Source organism: Silene latifolia, chromosome 1, assembly GCF_048544455.1.
Source record: "Silene latifolia isolate original U9 population chromosome 1, ASM4854445v1, whole genome shotgun sequence".
Lineage (NCBI taxonomy): Eukaryota > Viridiplantae > Streptophyta > Magnoliopsida > Caryophyllales > Caryophyllaceae > Silene > Silene latifolia.
The window spans coordinates 14,701,888-14,720,189 of NC_133526.1; the positions used below are offsets into that span (position 1 = coordinate 14,701,888).

The window sequence follows — 18,302 nt, forward strand, 5'->3', positions numbered from 1 at the left end:
CGGCAGTATCGACATTCTAATATAAAAGGCATATAAATAACATAATTAGCACGAAAACCGTATCAAAACAACTTAAAGGGAGTCATCAAAGTATATATAAATATGATTCATCAAACTCTCCCAAACCAACTCTTTGCTTGTCCCAAAGCATAGCAACACAAAATACAAAATAGCAATCATACAAACGGTGAATGAATAACTCAAAGCTATTATTGATGCACATACAAATCCCAAGCTATCCATATGTATAACAAAGGTGCGACCAAATTGTGCCAATAAAACAAATTCAAAGGCACGGGTAGTAGAAAAATGCAGCTCAACTCAAGATGTGACATGATACCGTAATTAGCCAAATACCTTTCAATCTTGCAAGACAAATTAGTTGGATTCTCGCGGATTCACTCATGCCCTCATAAAGGAGCGAGTTATATGTAAGATAGAAAGAATTAAGACACTCACTCAACTTATGAAACATGCATACATTCTAATGTGATAGAAAGAATTAAGACACTCACTCAACTCTATCGAATGCCAACAACACAAGTGCCGCCAACTTTTTCTTACTTCCATACCGCTCACTAGCAATTCCAATATCACCACCATCTACCAAGCGAGTTGTTACCTTCTGCCACTCTTAAAATGAACTTCCGCCTCGAAGTTTACTCACACTCATAAACGTCACCATCCAAAACTGTCAAACACTATCGTAACCATACTTACCTACAACCTTACTCCATAACCATACACATAAAATACGTACTACTATAAGCATATCCTTTACCTTTCAGAACATAAACCACAAGTCCATCCTTTATTCCACATCAAGACTCAACACTTCTAAATATACCATCGTACGCATAACCATCAAACTCTCTTTGTCGCATCGTACTCCTCTTAAGATAAATGTTACGTCCTCGTAACCCAACTAGTACTAGATCCTTAGCTATTCCCTCCCCTGCTATAACCTTAACACCGATAACCATTCCCAGTTCTCAGGGCTCACCGATAACCATTCCCAGTTCTCAAGGCTCTCTCTCTCTCTCTCTCTCCCCCCCTAATTCTGTACTTCTAATCATTCCGCACACCACCTAACATATACCACAAAATCCTCGCATAACCACTACCACAACTCTCCCACATTACCGGACAACCACATCCTCAAATTCCCTTTTTATTGTCATCAAACTCGTCCATAACTTGACATGATACTAATTCCCAAACACTTCATACTTACTGTTCCGATAAAAGACTATAAACCAACTACAACTTCCAGCTTAGTACCCACATGTTCCGCTAGTTACTTGCCACAACTATGTCAACAAAAGTCTCATCTAACATAAGATCGAAAATGTTCCAACCACCTCCCCCAACTATGTTTCTTCAACAAGGTTATCACTGTAACTATGACAACATCGACCATATGTGCAACTCTCTTCCATATTATACTCTAGTCTTACCCACAAGTCAAAATTACAGGAAACAACAGTAAACAAAACAACAATCTATATGCCCATATTAGACTGACATAACCTTTAAAAAGTTCATCTCACAAGTACCCCACCTACTCCACCAGAACCGATGATGGCATCACAACACCGTCACCAACAGCCGCACCGCAGCGCGAAAATACCTGCATCGTAACACGGAGTACCGTGCTCAGATCGCAACCCGAGACACCACAACCACATCGTTAAACATCGTAACTTATACTATCTCAACTTCCTTGATAAAATAAAACTTCCTTAACACCGCTTTATTAGATCACCAAAACACAACATATTACCCGTAAAAATAAGATAACAACTTTATGAACATCATAGCATACTACTACTCATGAGGTCAGAACCTCACACGATCACTTACACACATCACAAACCCATAATCAAATCTAACTAGCCAATTCTAATCACGTAAGTTACCACTTGATAATGGATATCTCTCACCCGAGCTTAACTCAGACGCCCTTCATAACATAGCCTCACATCCGCACAATTACCACCACCCGACAAACGTAATCATATCATAAGTACCCATATACTAGCAAACACCTCCTATATCCACATCTTATACTCCCTCATAACCATACATACCAATCAGGCCTCCACAAAATCAACCTCTTTAGAACAGCTAACTTCCCTATTTAACATCATCTTTAACCACTAGTGACGACACCACGACACCACCATCTTTCATATAACTTCTCTCTTACCATCACCTCTAAATATAGCAACTCATTTCCTCTATTTTGTTACCATGCCAAATAACGAAGATTAAATCCATCAACAAAAATTACCTCAACAACTATTCAAATTTAATCCTTGATTATATCGTCACCTAGCTCACCACCATAGTCTCATACCATACAAATTACCAACTTCCTACTCTTTTATTTTCTCAAACTCATGGCTAACAAGTCGTCCTGCAATTATATATATACCTTAACTCACACCCTCGTGATAGTATCACACAATTCCATGATTCCTCACTTTCGTGTCCCCTAACTCCGGTCAACCTTCACTCAACTTACTTCCATCATTCTTTTCCCAGTACACTCGAGAATACCAATTAACAATTCAAATCATTCCTCCTACTACCTAGCTCCTTAGTAATTCAGTTATTTCTCATTAACTCCAAAAGTCAAATTCCATTAATTCGTATCAATAACTTCTCAAACTTTCTGATCAATAATCCCTCTCATCATGCTTTCCACACATACCCCCCACCGATAGATCCACCCACTCAATGATTTCTCCTTAATTGATTACATCTTCTTTTTATGATTCTAGAAAATCAAGATTCACTCCATCCCGTGACCTCCCAAATGATTATACACTAGCCTCACCTTCAAGTAATACAAGTCTCCATAACGACTACTACATGCAATTCCTCATTGCGGCATCCCTCGATCTAAGCTTACTAGATACCAATCTTTTCCATTTTTTTTATCACAATCTTCCATTACACATATCCTCACCTAACATCGTCATAATCATCTCTCTCCCGAAATCACTATATATCCCAAATTACCATAATTTTCACATCCCTCATTTCAAACTTTTCTTTCTCACATTCCTCGAATTTACATTAGCACTCTCATCATCACTCGACCATATACGGTAATCACTACATCACTTAAGCCAACGACTAATTCACTCACCATAGCTCACAAAATGTGCTTCTTATCTCAATAACTCATCAACTTCGCTTATTCTTTCCACTATCCATCACAATCACGTGTACCCGTGTACTCCCTATTAAACACATATCCTTCATAAGCTGGTATTCTCCACATCATAGTATCTGGTAACGTACGTATCAAGACCGTCACATATGTAAAAGAATGCTTTAAGACCCAAAACATACGTGTGCATATAACTTACGACTCAAAACAAATGTAAGCACATAGCCGCCAACTCAAAACGACCGCCCAAAGAGGTACTCGGTTGAGTACAGGACACTCGGCCGAGTAACTATACCACTTGACCAAGTTCTCGACTCCATAAGTTGGCCCAAATTATCACAGATAGATTACTCGCTCGATACGGGTTACTCGGACGAATATGCAACTTACTCAGCCAAGTAGGCCATACTCGGCCGAGTTCCTGCTCAGTTCTCAGCAACGTCCAGTTTTTGTAAAACAGTCATATCTCACTCGTTACTTGGTCATTTTGGGCGTGTGACTTATCGTTAGAATCGTAAGAAGACAATCTATCACATAAAATAGGAATTACAGCAATATCATTTATATAACTCGACTTATAACAATTTTAAGATAGCCCTTCCATAATCGGTCTTCATACAAATCAATTTTTCTTAACAAAACAACTTAATCATGAATAAGGCAAACAATAGAAACTTAATACTTCTCAAAACCAGTACATAGGTGAAATTTTATTATACCCACAGGTAAATTAAACACAACATTCATATACTACACATGCTAGAAGTCACGTTCATCCTTTCTTACCACATTTATGCTCATACTTCCAAACCGAATACCACACATCACATCTCATCAAAATGAAATTCAAACCAAACATATCACAATTCAGTACTATTCACATTATTCCTCCACTCACCCATGCCAATCATATTACTCGTCAAAATCATCACATCAGTCCACATACCCCTGCACATAGACTACCACATAGTACAATTCCACATCACTTCCAACCAACATACATATACACCATTCTATTCAAACATATAGACACACACACACACACACACACACAACGATCCCCTTGATACACCCATAGCGACCGGCTAGAAGTTGTAAGGGCAATATTTTGGTTTCGAGACGTCTCTCAAACCTTTGCGGTAGCTCCAAACAATTCTTAACCGAGTTCATTTTAATTAGACACCCTAAGTTCACTCTGTTCATTGGTTTTAGGTTCCAAAATCATCGCTCTTATACCACTTTAAAACACCTCCACATACCAAGGTGTCTTATCCAGGACCACCCTAGCATAGGAAGCTGCTACCATGTCGGTTGCCCGAGGTTAGTATATCAAAAGTCAATGTAACACCCCTATCTACTAATGAGCCTTAAGAAAACCTTCCCTAGCATATAAGGGCGCTACCAAATCGGTTGCTCGAGGACAGTAATAATCAAATACCGATAAATAACATTTATATTAAATTACAAGTGATTTAAACCAAACAAATGATACAAAGATACAACTCGTGTTAACTATAAACTAGGTGAAACTATCTCTGCCAAGACTCGTGGTACACTTGTCCCTCCAAGCACCCAGCTAAGATCCATACACCAACCTGCTAAGACTGACTGCTCACCATAGTGGATCACGGTAGACACAACACAAGAAGATAACACAACAATACCACACAAGGTCAGTAACTGAGGTAACAAATACAAAAGCAGACACAACGGACACAGTAAAACACAAACACCGCCTCCTCAAACTATCCACACATCTCTAACTGCCCGAAGGTCCAGTCCTGCCAGTGGGGGACCGCAGCCGTTCCCACCTAATCCCCGCTCATCCAATCCGAGCGATAACCCATGTTTCTTAATGTGCACATCCCTTCTGTGGCGGGTTCCACAGAAGGCGAATCAAGGGCGTTAAGCCACTCCCGCAAGTGACTCCACTCAGCCGAGGACGCACCTCGAGAACCACAGACAAACAACCACAAACAACTACATTATATCACAACATTGGTCAGCAACAACCAATCCACACCAACAACAATGACACTAAACCAACTATACAACAACAACCGACACTCTAGACAACCAACATTACTGAGTAGGAAAACCTACCTTTAGCAAACCGCAGCGATTCTGCGCACAACCGTAAGACAACAAGCAACCACCATAACCACCTATAACAACCAGCATAACCATCTATTACTACTACTATAACCATACTGAAATCAAGGGAGACGATGATGATGATGGTGACAACATACCTATACAAAGCAAACCGGCTTCAAGACTGATACCCGACTCAAGCATCCCATACCTATGATGTAACCACTCTCAAAAGCCTCAAGGAGATGAACCATGGTGAAGGAGAAGTTAAAGGGCGGCATCTAGGTTTAGAAAGAAAGGTGGAGAAATGATTTGGGTTTCACGATTTTACGATTTATAATTCCTCGCTGAACTCACGTTAATCGATCGTGTAACCCACTTACTCGATCGAGTGGCCTCTACTCGATCGAGTGCCCAAAATACTCGATTGAGTAGCCTCTGCTAGATTGAGTAACATGAACTCAAAGGCTCACAATGTCACAAGGTTCAACTCATAAGGTTTCCGAGGTTAAGATAGGTGTCTAAGGTCAGTCAACGTCGGTCAACGGGTCTCTAAAAGGACGGGTATTACAGTCTTCCCCCCTTAAAAAGAAATTCGTCTCCTAAGTTCAACTTATCCCCCCCTCCCCTCGGCGACACAAGGCAAACAAGGACTAAAGTAACCTACAACCACCCACTCCGACAACGACAAGTACAAACGCTCATGATTACCACCCCACTGTGAATGCTCATCGACCATCATCATTATCTATCTTAGCACACATCACTCAACACGAATACCTATCAAATCGTCAACATAATTTATACGCGAGAACGAACCAACACAACCGTTACTTCCACTTATCTCATGTCATTACTGAAGTATAAATCAACACGACTATCTGTGTTTATTCTCCCATCAATTAATCGTCAACAACCATTAGTTATCAAGCATCCAAAAGCAGTAGATTATCGATCACTTACACATAAAAAAAAATAGCACTCATTTTAACTTAATTCCTTTAAATCATTTCCATTACTTCACCATGCAACCACAATTCAATTGTAAAACAACTTGTGAAAAACTATTTGGAAATGAGATATAACAACATGATAAATTTAATCAACAATCGCCAACAATTATACGACAATCCTTTAACAATTACTCAAACAACTACTCAAAATACTATAAGCTTGTCATAATTAAGTCATTTTCCCATGCGACATTACTCTTCCCCTCTAAAAAGGAAATTCATCCCCGAAGTTCACCTTCAAGACAACTGTAACCATTACACAAGGCGATAAGTTTTATTCCACATTGACATTATGAACAAATTATATTATACATTGAGACTCACAACGACCATGATACTTTCTTAACATTACCCATATATGATTCATTCATATGAAAACTATCGGAATAGTGAACCACACAATTACACATTCTGTCATCCATTATCATACATGACATAAAATATTTTCTTATGCGACCATACAAATTATGCAACAAGAATTATAACCACCATACGACCTATTACTTGAGGTAATTCGATTTAGTATACAAAATCTATAAACCATACTTAAATTGTTTTAAACCACATATTTATATACAAGCTCATAAACCACACTTGAGACACGACGCTTCTGTCAACCACCAAAACAAGGAACATTTATCACAAGAACCACAAGCTTGAAGATCCAAACAAATTTAGAACGGAATAACCATTCATACAGGGGCAGTCGATCGAGCTCGGGAGGTACTCGATCGAGTTAACGTTACTCGATCAAGTTCATCAGCTACTCGATCGAGTACGTCGAGATTAGAATGCATTTTTAAATCACTCCTGCAGTTACTCGATCGAGTGAGGGGCACTCGATCGAGTAGCCAGAGGTCGAAATTCTCTAAATGCGCACTTTGCATAACCAAGGACACATAGTAAGTCGGAATTTCAATTCCGATACCAACCACCTGCATAACAAGTCCTAAAAACATCCAAAATACGGTCTTATGGCCACAATACAAACCAAAGTCTAACGAATGTACCAACCAGAACAAGTACCGAAGTCTACCAAGTCCATGAAAACAAGATAGAGTAAAAGAAACATCATCACTCCAAGGCCGGCTCCTCCATCTCCTCATCTCCACCTCCACCTCCGGATGTGCCAGCTCCTCCTGCCTCCCCGCCTACGGTGGCTCCAACCCCTGAGTCTGCTCCCACGCGCCAAGGTGCCAAACAACCGTAAGGGTAACTCGGAGGCTCTCCTCAAGTAGTCAGATCCACCCCAAAAGACTGGAACACTCCACTGTCATCACCAACACCTCTCCACCACACCGGTTGGGCCGAAGCGGTCCTGATGCCCTGCACATAAGCCATCTCGTGTAGGTTCCGGAGCGTCAAAGTGGCAGACACTCTCTCCGTGAGCTCGCTCACCCCCATCTCAGGACTTAAGAACGAAGGGTAACTAGGAAATTGATGCTGTGGAGGCACGTGCTGCTCTAGCTAGGTCTCAGCAACTCTCTCCCTCACCCGTTTCGGTCCCCTCCCCACTCTAGGCTGCCTATCCTCGGGTCTAGCCTGCTTCTTCTTAGTTGGCTCTTGCATCACCTCCAAAAGATCATCATCAATGAGGTAATACTGCCGTGCAGGAGCCTCCTCCTCATCATCGAAGTTCGCTGCCACTTTCAACCACTTCTGGTCGAGAAAGTACCCACGGTCCAAGGTAGGCACAGACGGGACCAAAGGTGTAAGGGCCAAGGAGGCCCCAAAGGTGGTCAAATGCTCCGACAACCGTGTGGAAATGGTGCCACAACTCAAGTATCAGGTCCCAGAGGTGGCCATCAAAGCTAGGCTAGCACAGGCTATGGCCGGGGCACTGTAAAAAACTCTCGGGGCTCGGGTGGGGTTAAGATAAGCAACTAACAACATCACCTCATGTGAGTTAAACTTACTCACATCCTTTCGGTCATAGAGTAGACAAGTCAAGGCATAAAGAAAGATCTTCAAAGTGATATGTTGCACATCATTTATCAACATGTTGCTAGAGGTGGGGGCGTTCTTACCGGTAAATCAAGGCATGTAACTACTGGCTCCACACTCGAAAGGATATTCCTAAGGGCTCCCTTCTCCGGTCGGGCAAGGCCAAGGTGGGTAACAAACAAGTCCATGGTCAAGATGAAACTAGTGTTCATGAGGCGAAACTGGACGGTCTTAGCCGCCGTATCATAGAGAAAAGAACTCATGAACTCTAAAGTCAAGAAGGCGTAGGAATGTTTCCTAAGACAGTATAGACCAGTCAAACCCAAGGTCTCAAATATGTGCCTCACATCCGTCTCTACCTTAAGGTCCTCTAAGATGGTGGTGTCGATACAACGCGTTGGTTTCATACGACGTTTTTGTAACTCGACAAAGGCCTCTCTTTGCTTGAAGTCAACAAAGACAACGGTGGGATACTCAGGCACTGGTGGGACAGTGGGTCCCTGACTCCCCTCACCAACCTCGGGCTCAGAAGCCCTATCTCGGCATCCGTTTCAACACACATTTTAGGCAAAAAAACGGACTCTTACTTGAAGAAAAATAAACTTTTCATGCATACTCATGGAAAAATAAACAACTATGTACACACTTTCACCAAAACAATCAAAATTTAGCCATGCTACTTTCACAATTCATAACAGACGGTCTTTATAGCTTTCAAAATATGAAAAGTATTAACATCAATTAACAAACCAACTACGGAATTAATAAATTAATCTTTTCAAAATAGCTTCACAAATAGGCAACCATCATAAATAATTGGGGCGATTTTCAGTTTGGGGCACTTTTAAGACGGAGTTTTAAGACAAAATTTTGGGCAAAACTAATCAAAATCAACACCAAACATGATATTCACAACATACATTACTCAATTTTCCCCATTCCATACCCAAAAGACAAACAAAAATTCAATTTACAACCTAAACCCTAGAAATTTCGGTCCACATATACCCCATATTGATTCGATTTTTCTACTTCTAGCATCAATAATCAACAATCTAGAGCAATTATACCATTTACAACAATTATAAGCAAGAAAGCATGGATACAAATCGAATTTTCAGAAAAATTCAACACTTTATATAGTTCTAATTGATTAAAAACAAAGAGAAGGATGAACATTCTTACCTTGATTGATTAGCAAGTGAATAGAGCGAATTAAACATGAAGAAAAAAGCAATTTTAGCACAAATTCACCAAGGTTATGAGAGAAAAAGAGAGATGATAGAAGTTAGGGTTTAGAGTTATGAGGAAATAAGGGAAGAAAGGAATTGAGAAAGGTATATGAATCCCGTCAATTACCGGGTACTGTAGCATTTACTCGATCGAGTGGCTTCTACTCGATCGAGTTTTCGCTGGCAATTCCAACTTTTTCGATCTTATAACTCCTCAACTAGATCGAGTAAGGTCTACTCGGTCGAGTAGGCACTTGTACCCGGTCGAGCAAGAACACGTACGAGATCAAAAATTACGAGCTTCGTTAACGATTCCTGCAAAATAACAACTCGTGTCGATTCCAAAGTATATTTGGAAATCCTCACAGATTGTTTCATCCAATCACGACACATTATTACTACTCAATCGTAACACAACTATCTTATTCAAACACTACACGTATCCTTCCATCCTATATCAATCATTATACAAGACAAGTTGATATGTTCTCAGCTTATACATACGTATTCAATCAACACATTATTCCACGTTTGCTTACGCATTTGCAAATTCAATTATCCGACTTATGTGTACACTATTTGAGGTATCCATCTAGCAACATATTTACCACTTACTACAAAAGTTTGCTCAAAATTTCTAATATGTCACAACAATTCATCAACCTTATATCTAGCATAATTAGGCCATATTACAAGAATACGCAACAACATTCATCTATTGCATTCCCAAACATTACTTTCCAACTTATAACAATTAGAACGCATATAGAGACTCGACTCATAACTCGTTATTATCATCACATTGTCTAATAATAGCATGCAACCATTAATACCTTCACTATCTTTATCACATCCACGCCCACTTCTAACAATCCACAAATCTTAACAGTTCATTATCACTACTTACACACACACTAAACATTACCATAGACTCCATCATAACTATTGCTAACCTATTTAGCATACACATCTATGCACACAATTCCCGGCTCGATATCCCCATACTCGGTGACTGGCTTAAGCATATTGTGGCCATGATTTTGAAATGAGGGAACCTTCTCACCCAAATCAAGCATCAGCCGGGGCTCCCAACATACATACACCAGGTTCATTTTATTAGACTCACTACGTTCATTGGGCTCATTAGTTACAGGTTCCAAAATCGTTGCTCTAATACCACTTTGTAACACTCCCATTTACCAAGGAGCCTTAACAAGACCTTCCCTAGAAAATAAAGGTGCTACCAACTCGGTTGTCCAAGGATAGTAATAATCAAATGCCGATAAAAGAGCATTTATATTAAATTACAAGTGATTTAAACCAAACAAACGATACAAAAAATACAACTCGTGATAACTATAAACTAGGTGAAATTATCACTGCCAAGACTCGTGGTAGACTTGTCCCTCCAAGCACCCAGCTAAGATCCATACACCAACCTGTTAAGACTGACTGCTCACCATAGTGAATAACGGCAGACACAACAGAAGAAGACAGCACAACAATACCACACAAGGTCAGTAACTGAGGTAATAAATACAAAAGCAGACACAACGAACACTGTAAAACACAAACACCACCTCCTCCAACCATCCACACATCTCTGACTCCTCGAAGGTCTAGTCCTGCAAGTGGGGGACCGCAGCCGTTCCCACCTAAGCCCCGCTCATCCAATCCGAGCGATAACCCATGTTTCTTAATGTGCACATCCCTTCTGTGGTAGGTTCCACAGAAGGCGAATCAAGGGCATGCAACCACTCCCACAAGTGACTCCACTCAGCCGAGGACGCACCTCGAGAACCACAGACAAACAACCACAAACAACCACATTATATCACAACATCGGTCAGCAACAACCAATCCACACCAACAACAATGACACTAAACCAATTATACAACAACAACCGACACTCTAGACAACCAACAATACTGGGTAGGAAAACCTACCTTTAGTTAACCGCAGTGATTCCGTGCACGACCGTAAGACAACAAGAAACCAGCATAGCCACCTATAACAACCAGCATAACCATCTATTACTATTACTATAACCATACTGAAATCAAGGAAGACGGTGATGATGATGACAACATACCTATACAAAGCAATCCGGCGTCAAGTCCGCTACCCGACTCAAGCATCTCATCCCTATGGTGTAACCACTCTCAAAGCCTCAAGGAGATGAACCATGATGAAGGAGAAGTGAAATGGCGACATCTAGGTTTAGGAATAAAGGTGGAGAAATGATTTGGGTTTCACGATTTTACGATTTATAATTCCCCGCAAACTTACGTTACTCGATCGAGTAACCCACTTACTCGATCGAGTGGCCTCTACTCGATCGAGTGCCCAAACTACTCGATCGAGTAGCCTCCACTAGATTGAGTAACACGAACTCAAAGGCTCACAACGTCACAAGGTTCAACTTGTAAGGTTTCCGAAGGTTAAGATAGGTGTGTAAGGTCAGTCAACGTCGGTCAACAGGTCTCTAAAAGGACGGGTATTACATTAACCATTCAGAAACATTTATTATAGTATAACATTTAGCGAATACAACGTCTCAAAGAAATCCAAAACAAAAGTGTATAAATCTCAATACATCAAAACTAAAATATCTAAACTCGTAACAGCGGAAGATAGACTCAAAGTAATGACATCCCATCCTTGTCCCCACAGCTAAATATAACCATCACCTGTCACAATCTGGTCACCATCCCAAAATGGATCACCATAGTTTTACAAAACAACAACGGGGTAAGTTAACTGAATAATCAAGATAAGCAATGCACAAGAATTATGCGTAACTCGAATCATGCTCGACGTGGTTTGACGGAGGTTCTATGCTGCGAGGTGTGTCATGAAACAGAGGAAACTACACTACATGTTTTTCGGGAATGTCTGATGACAAGGAAGGTTTGGTTACTCTTTCCTTATTCTAAATCCCAAGCGTTCCTTATTGCTACTAATGTCCAGAGTTCGGTACCAGATAATTTATCAAAGGAACGGGTGGATGGTGTTGATGGGTGGCCTTCAATGTTTTCTATTATCGTTTGGTGGTTGTGGAGGTGGCGTAATTGTAGAGCCTTCAATAGGCCAAAGGACATCCCAGGGCACACTTACTCTTTCCTGATGTAGCGTGTTTGGGAGGCCCGTAATGTGAAATAAGCTACAAACGTGTGTATTAAAGCTCAGGAACACGAAAAGCAGGAAATATTTGTGAGGTGGATAGCACCACCAGCAGGTTGGGTGGCGATTAATATCGACGGGGCATCGAAAGGCAACTCGGGACCACCGGGTGCAGGTGGAATTTTTAGAGGTTCAGCTTGTCAGATTATAAAGGCTTTTGCAGAAAAATTCGGGGTTGCTATTGTTACTAGGGCGGAATTATGGCCATGCGTAGGGGCTTAATGATGGCTTTAGATATTGGTTTAACCCATCTCATTATCCAAACCGACTCCAAGACGGTTAGAATACATATGATACAAATTTGTCAATCTTTTATACGGATAATCCATGAACGGTGGAGCTACACCATAGTTACCGCGAAGCGAATGCGTGCGCGGACTAGCTCGCGCACCAAGGACTGTTTCAAGGGCAGCAATCCGTTGTTCAGGCTGCTCGAGAATGATGTTAGAGACGTATCTTCACCCCCGAGTAGGCGCATTCTACTTGTTTTATTTTTGTTTTTTAACAGTTCTTTAGTTTTGTTTGTTTTTCTTTCGTTTGGTTTCCTTGTTTCGTTTTGTTCTGTTTTTTTGGGTTTATCCCCTGGTTCTCCTCACCAAAGAAAAAAAACCAAGCATGGAGAACGCAACTACGTATATTGGCATCAATTAAATATGGAAAATATCTTCAATCACCTAATATTAAATCAATCACTAATATGATATTAAAAATGTCAGCTAACCACAACCTACTGTACGTATATTGCCATCAATCAAATAGAGAAAATATCTTTAATCGTCTGGTTCACTAATATCCACTATGTCATGTCTCCTACGGAAATGCTTCCTTAAAATGATTTTTTCCGCCTAGCTCTTATATGCTATTAATTTGACTGGATCTTGACATGGATTTATTATAGACCTATTTCATTTTCTAGAACCTAACATGTGTTTCTACAATCAACCAAAACCCGGAGTTTGGTTATTGATAACAAACAAATATGGGAAAAATCACCTAATATTAAATTGATCACTAATATCTTCATTTCTAAAAATATCATCTAACAACCACCTATTGTACGTATATCATCAATCAAATAAGAAAAATATCTTCAATCACCTAATATTACCAAAAATATCAGAATAATTCGCAAATATACTGTGAGAAGACCATCTCCACAAAATTTTAGGTGATGGTTGCGGGCCTCCGGTTCAATAAAGATCATATACTCTAACACGCCATTTCTTTGACATTGATAAATTGAAGTTTTGTTTTACGTTAATATTTACGGGAAATATAAATTTTCGTAGATTTAGTTTAGGAAATTCTATACTAATTGGAATTTTATATTCAACCAAACAACATTTCTGCTATTAATAATGTGCGAATTGATATGAACATAAATTTTATACTCTTTTAATCATACAAGTTCTAAGAGTGATGTATTTTTTTTTTGAGGAAATCTAAGAGTGATGTATTACGAAGTATTATTCTCTAGTTATGGAGTTTATTTTCATTTTTCTAGTTACTCACAAATTAAAGCCAAAAAGCAATATTATCAATATTGTATACGAAATATCATTTTAACTCTTTTTATTGCTCAATTTTTTTAATTTGTCCTTTTAACTCTCTTTTAGTGAACTCATTAGAGTTATCTCGTACCTTGAGTTTGTTACAAGTTTCGAAGTCCCTCAAATATATTATCAAAAATTTAGCAAGTTGAAGTATAAGTTGGGGAATACTTCTAGGGGTTCATGTGCACAAGAGATGAAAGACCTAAAAAAATTGAGTAGTCTTTTTAAGACGTATATTTGTTATCTCACTTGCATGGATAAACCAAACATCTATAGGCATTTTATTTTTGTTTTATTTGACATACTTGACCCATTTTAAATTTAAAATGAATAGTTCCGTCATAAACACGAATTTGTGATGAAAATGTAGAATGAATTGACTCAAAAAGAGAATAATGGACAAGACATTAATCATGTGATCCTTAATTAAACCGACATGTAACTTAATATGCCTAATTAAACTGATGAAAGTTTTTGGTCCCAAATGTTTTTAGTATATAATAGAATCAAGACATAGTTAACATTATAACTTAGTTGATTGCATTGAAAAACGGTGGATACAACTAAAAATTTACAAAAAAAAAAAAAAAAAATGGAAGAAATAGTGATAGTAGGAGGAGGAATAGGGGGACTAGCAACGGCACTCGCCCTACATAGAATGGGATTGAAGAGTTTGGTGTTGGAAACCTCGGATAGTCTGAGATGCTCTGGCTTTGCTCTGGCCATGTGGAACAATGCTTGGATTGCTTTGGATGCTCTTGGTGTTGCTGATTCTCTCCGTCAACAACATACCCAAATTCTCGAGTCAGTACTTTCCTTATAATATAGTTGTGGAGTGTCGGTTAGACCTTTTATAAGTTGTCAAGCTAAAGTAGCGGTAAAGTTATGAGTCGTGATGCTCATGACTAAGGTTTAAACTTGCATCATTTGTAAGTATATATTTGAGATTTATTGTTAACATGAGTTTCATAATTGTAGGATGGTTTGGCTCTCTACAAACTCGGGGCGCCAAATTTCGAGGACTGCACTTAACAGTAAAAGAAGAAAGTATGTTCATCTATTTTTCTTCTTGTTTCAGAATTTTAACACTCAATTTTCCGTCTTATTGTGAGAACCCAATTATACGTATAAATAATGTAATTATTTTTATGAAAGTAGTGGTACCAATGAAGCGCGCTTTGTGGAGAGGAAAGCCATTGTAGAAGCCATTGCAAAAGAGCTTCCCAAAGATTATATAATGTTTTCGACAAAGGTCGATTATATTGAAAATATGGGCTATTTTAAAATGTTGCATCTTACCAATGGCTCTACCCTTACAACCAAGGTATTAACTAACATTAATGTTCAATCAACAACATCTATCTCATCTCATCTCTGTAATTTAATTTAATTTATCTGGTGTTATATAAACTTATTTTTGTGGATATAGGTGTTAATTGGTGCAGATGGAGTAAATTCAGTGGTAGCGAGATCATTAAGACTTAAAAAGCCTCATTTTGATGGAAGGTGGTCTATAAGGGGATTTGTACATTTTACCGGAATTCATAAGCTTGAGCCTGTATTTCTCCAATGCATAGGAAATGGTGTTCGATTCGGAATTGTTCCTTGTGGTGACACAAGTGTATACTGGTTTTATATATGGCCATCATCTGATCAAGGTTTGTTTATTTATTTCACATATATAATATAAGCTTGTCTTTATTTGACATATATAAGCTTGTCTTGATTCGGAATTGTTCCTTGTGGTTTATTTGGCAGAGAAAGGACTGAAAGGCAATCAAGCGATGATGAAGCAGTTCGTGCTAAGTAATCTCAAACGCGTTCCTCCAAAGATACTCGAAATCATAGACAAAACTAAAGATGAGGATGTCTTGTTTGCGCCATTAAGCTTAAGACCGCCATGGGAACTCTTTCGGGGAAATATAAGCAAAGACAATGTTTGTGTTGTTGGTGATGCTTTTCATCCAATGACACCCGACCTTGGTCAAGGAGGGTGCTCCACCTTGGAAGATGCGATCATCCTCGCTAAACACATCGGTCGAGCAATGTTACAAGGTCGTATCCAAACAAATAAGTCGCAATTATTACAAGACGAGTATGTACATGTACTAATCAAGGATGCATTAACCAAATATTCACAAGAGAGAAAATGGAGAGTTATCGGATTAACATCTACCGCTTTTATTGTTGGAAATATACAACAAAGTTGCGGAAAATTGATGAGCTTATTAAGAGAACAGCATGTTTTGTCATCCTTTTTAGCCAAGGTTATGGTTAACAAAGGTGATTACGATTGTGGGAAGCTTATGTTAGGGAATAAGGACGAGAACTTCAATATTGACGATCACAGTCACTAATCCGGAATAATAATGTGAAGCTCTTACATATACTCTTATGGGTATATAATTGGTACACCGATCCATCAAACGGGTCGGGGGATAGGGTCATACGGGTCTCGTATCGGCCAGGATCGCAATACGGGTCAAAAAAATACTTTATAACGTCTTTTATTTTATCATTTTTCAGCTAAAAAACATATTTTTAAAAATTAAATCATATTATTAAAAATTTATGAAGATAAATTTATTTTATTATTTAATGATATAAAAAGTTATGTAAAATTTATTTTTAAATTTATTTTCTTTATAAAATAGTAAATAATTATTTTTTATTTTTTATTCCAAATAAAATATAAAAATTTAAAAATATTTTTGATTTATCTTTAACCCGTCCGATCGGGTCGGATCGGGTTGGGTTTCGACCCTAAAATAACAGGCCATTTCGTATCATGAGTCAATATATATATGTGTATGGGTCTTTGACCTTGAAAATTCAGGTCAATTCGGTTTTACGAGTCGGGTCAAGCTTTGACTAGTCCACTTCTAGGCATAAGTGTCTACAATTTATTTTTCATATTTTCCTTTGTTTATAATAAAAAAAATAAGACAATTGTGGGAACAAAAAAATGATATGTGTATAGTAGTCTAAATACATAAATGATGTATAATAAGGTAAATAAAGTTATGTTGTATATTGTGTGATGTGATTGAAATATGTATAAGATGTTTGTAATATTTTCTCTATCATGTATTATAAATAGAGGGATTTGCTACTGGTCATAACTGAAAGAGATTAATGCTCCCCTTTCATTAGGTTAATCAATCGGTATAAATACAATGTTTGGTAGGCTAACAATTAGAAACTAATTGACTACAAACAAGGAACTAATTTACAACATAATATCTAGAAAATACTTTACATATTTATTAATATTCTATCACTCGTCTGTAGTCGAAACGGGAGGTAAACGAATGTTGAGACTGTCACGAAAATCATCAAAAAGAATTAAGGGAAAGCCTTTGATGAAGTTATCCGCTATTTGATACCGAGAAGGAATATGGTGAACTCGGACTTCACCTCGTTCAACCTTTTCACAAATGATATGGATATCCATTTCGATATGTTTGGTACGTTGGTGTTGAACCGGATTGCCGGAGAGATAAATGACGCTTACATTATTGTCGCAATAAACAAGCGTAGCCTTAGCTAAGAGAACATGGAGCTCGACCAATAACTTACGGAGCCAGCACGATTCGGATACAACATTGGCCAACCCGCGGTACTCGGCTTCAGCACTAGACCGAGATAGAGTCGGTTGACGCTTTGAAGCCCAACAGATGAGGTTATCACCTAAGTAAACACAATAGCCCGATGTAGAACGCCGAGTGTCAGGACAACCACCCCAATCAGCGTCGGTGCATGCCGTTAAAGAAGTGGTGGTTAATCGTCTAAGCCATAAACCATGACCCGCAGTACCTCGTATATACCGTATAATCCGTTTCAGTGCATTCATGTGCTCTTCCATTGGATTATGCATAAACAAACACAATCTATGAACCGCGTAAGATATGTCGGGTCTCGTAAAGGTAAGATATTGGAGAGCTCCAGCAAGGCTACGGTATAACGTGAGGTCATCATAGGGAGTGGAAAGGGCAGCACTTAGTTTCGGCTTAGTATCAATGGGAGTGGCAGCAAGCTTGCACGAGGACATACCCGCACGTTCTATGATATCCTCGGTATATTTAGTTTGCGACAGAATTA

General features: G+C 38.9%; 1 protein-coding gene across 2 annotated transcripts; it reads left to right on the top strand.

The window, feature by feature from the left end:
* Positions 1 to 14,757: 14,757 nt before the first annotated feature.
* On the top strand, positions 14,758 to 16,718 carry LOC141651794 (monooxygenase 3-like). 2 transcript variants are annotated; one of them, XM_074459502.1, is made up of 5 exons: positions 14,758 to 15,005; positions 15,180 to 15,248; positions 15,357 to 15,525; positions 15,631 to 15,859; positions 15,960 to 16,718. In XM_074459502.1, exons 1-5 carry the CDS (start codon positions 14,794 to 14,796, stop codon positions 16,556 to 16,558), a joined length of 1,278 nt encoding a protein of 425 aa, XP_074315603.1. In that variant the 5' UTR covers positions 14,758 to 14,793; the 3' UTR covers positions 16,559 to 16,718. The 2 variants fall into 2 exon arrangements, with proteins under 2 accessions (XP_074315603.1, XP_074315622.1); XM_074459521.1 differs by having other exon boundaries at positions 14,759 to 15,005; positions 15,360 to 15,525.
* Positions 16,719 to 18,302: the final 1,584 nt, after the last annotated feature.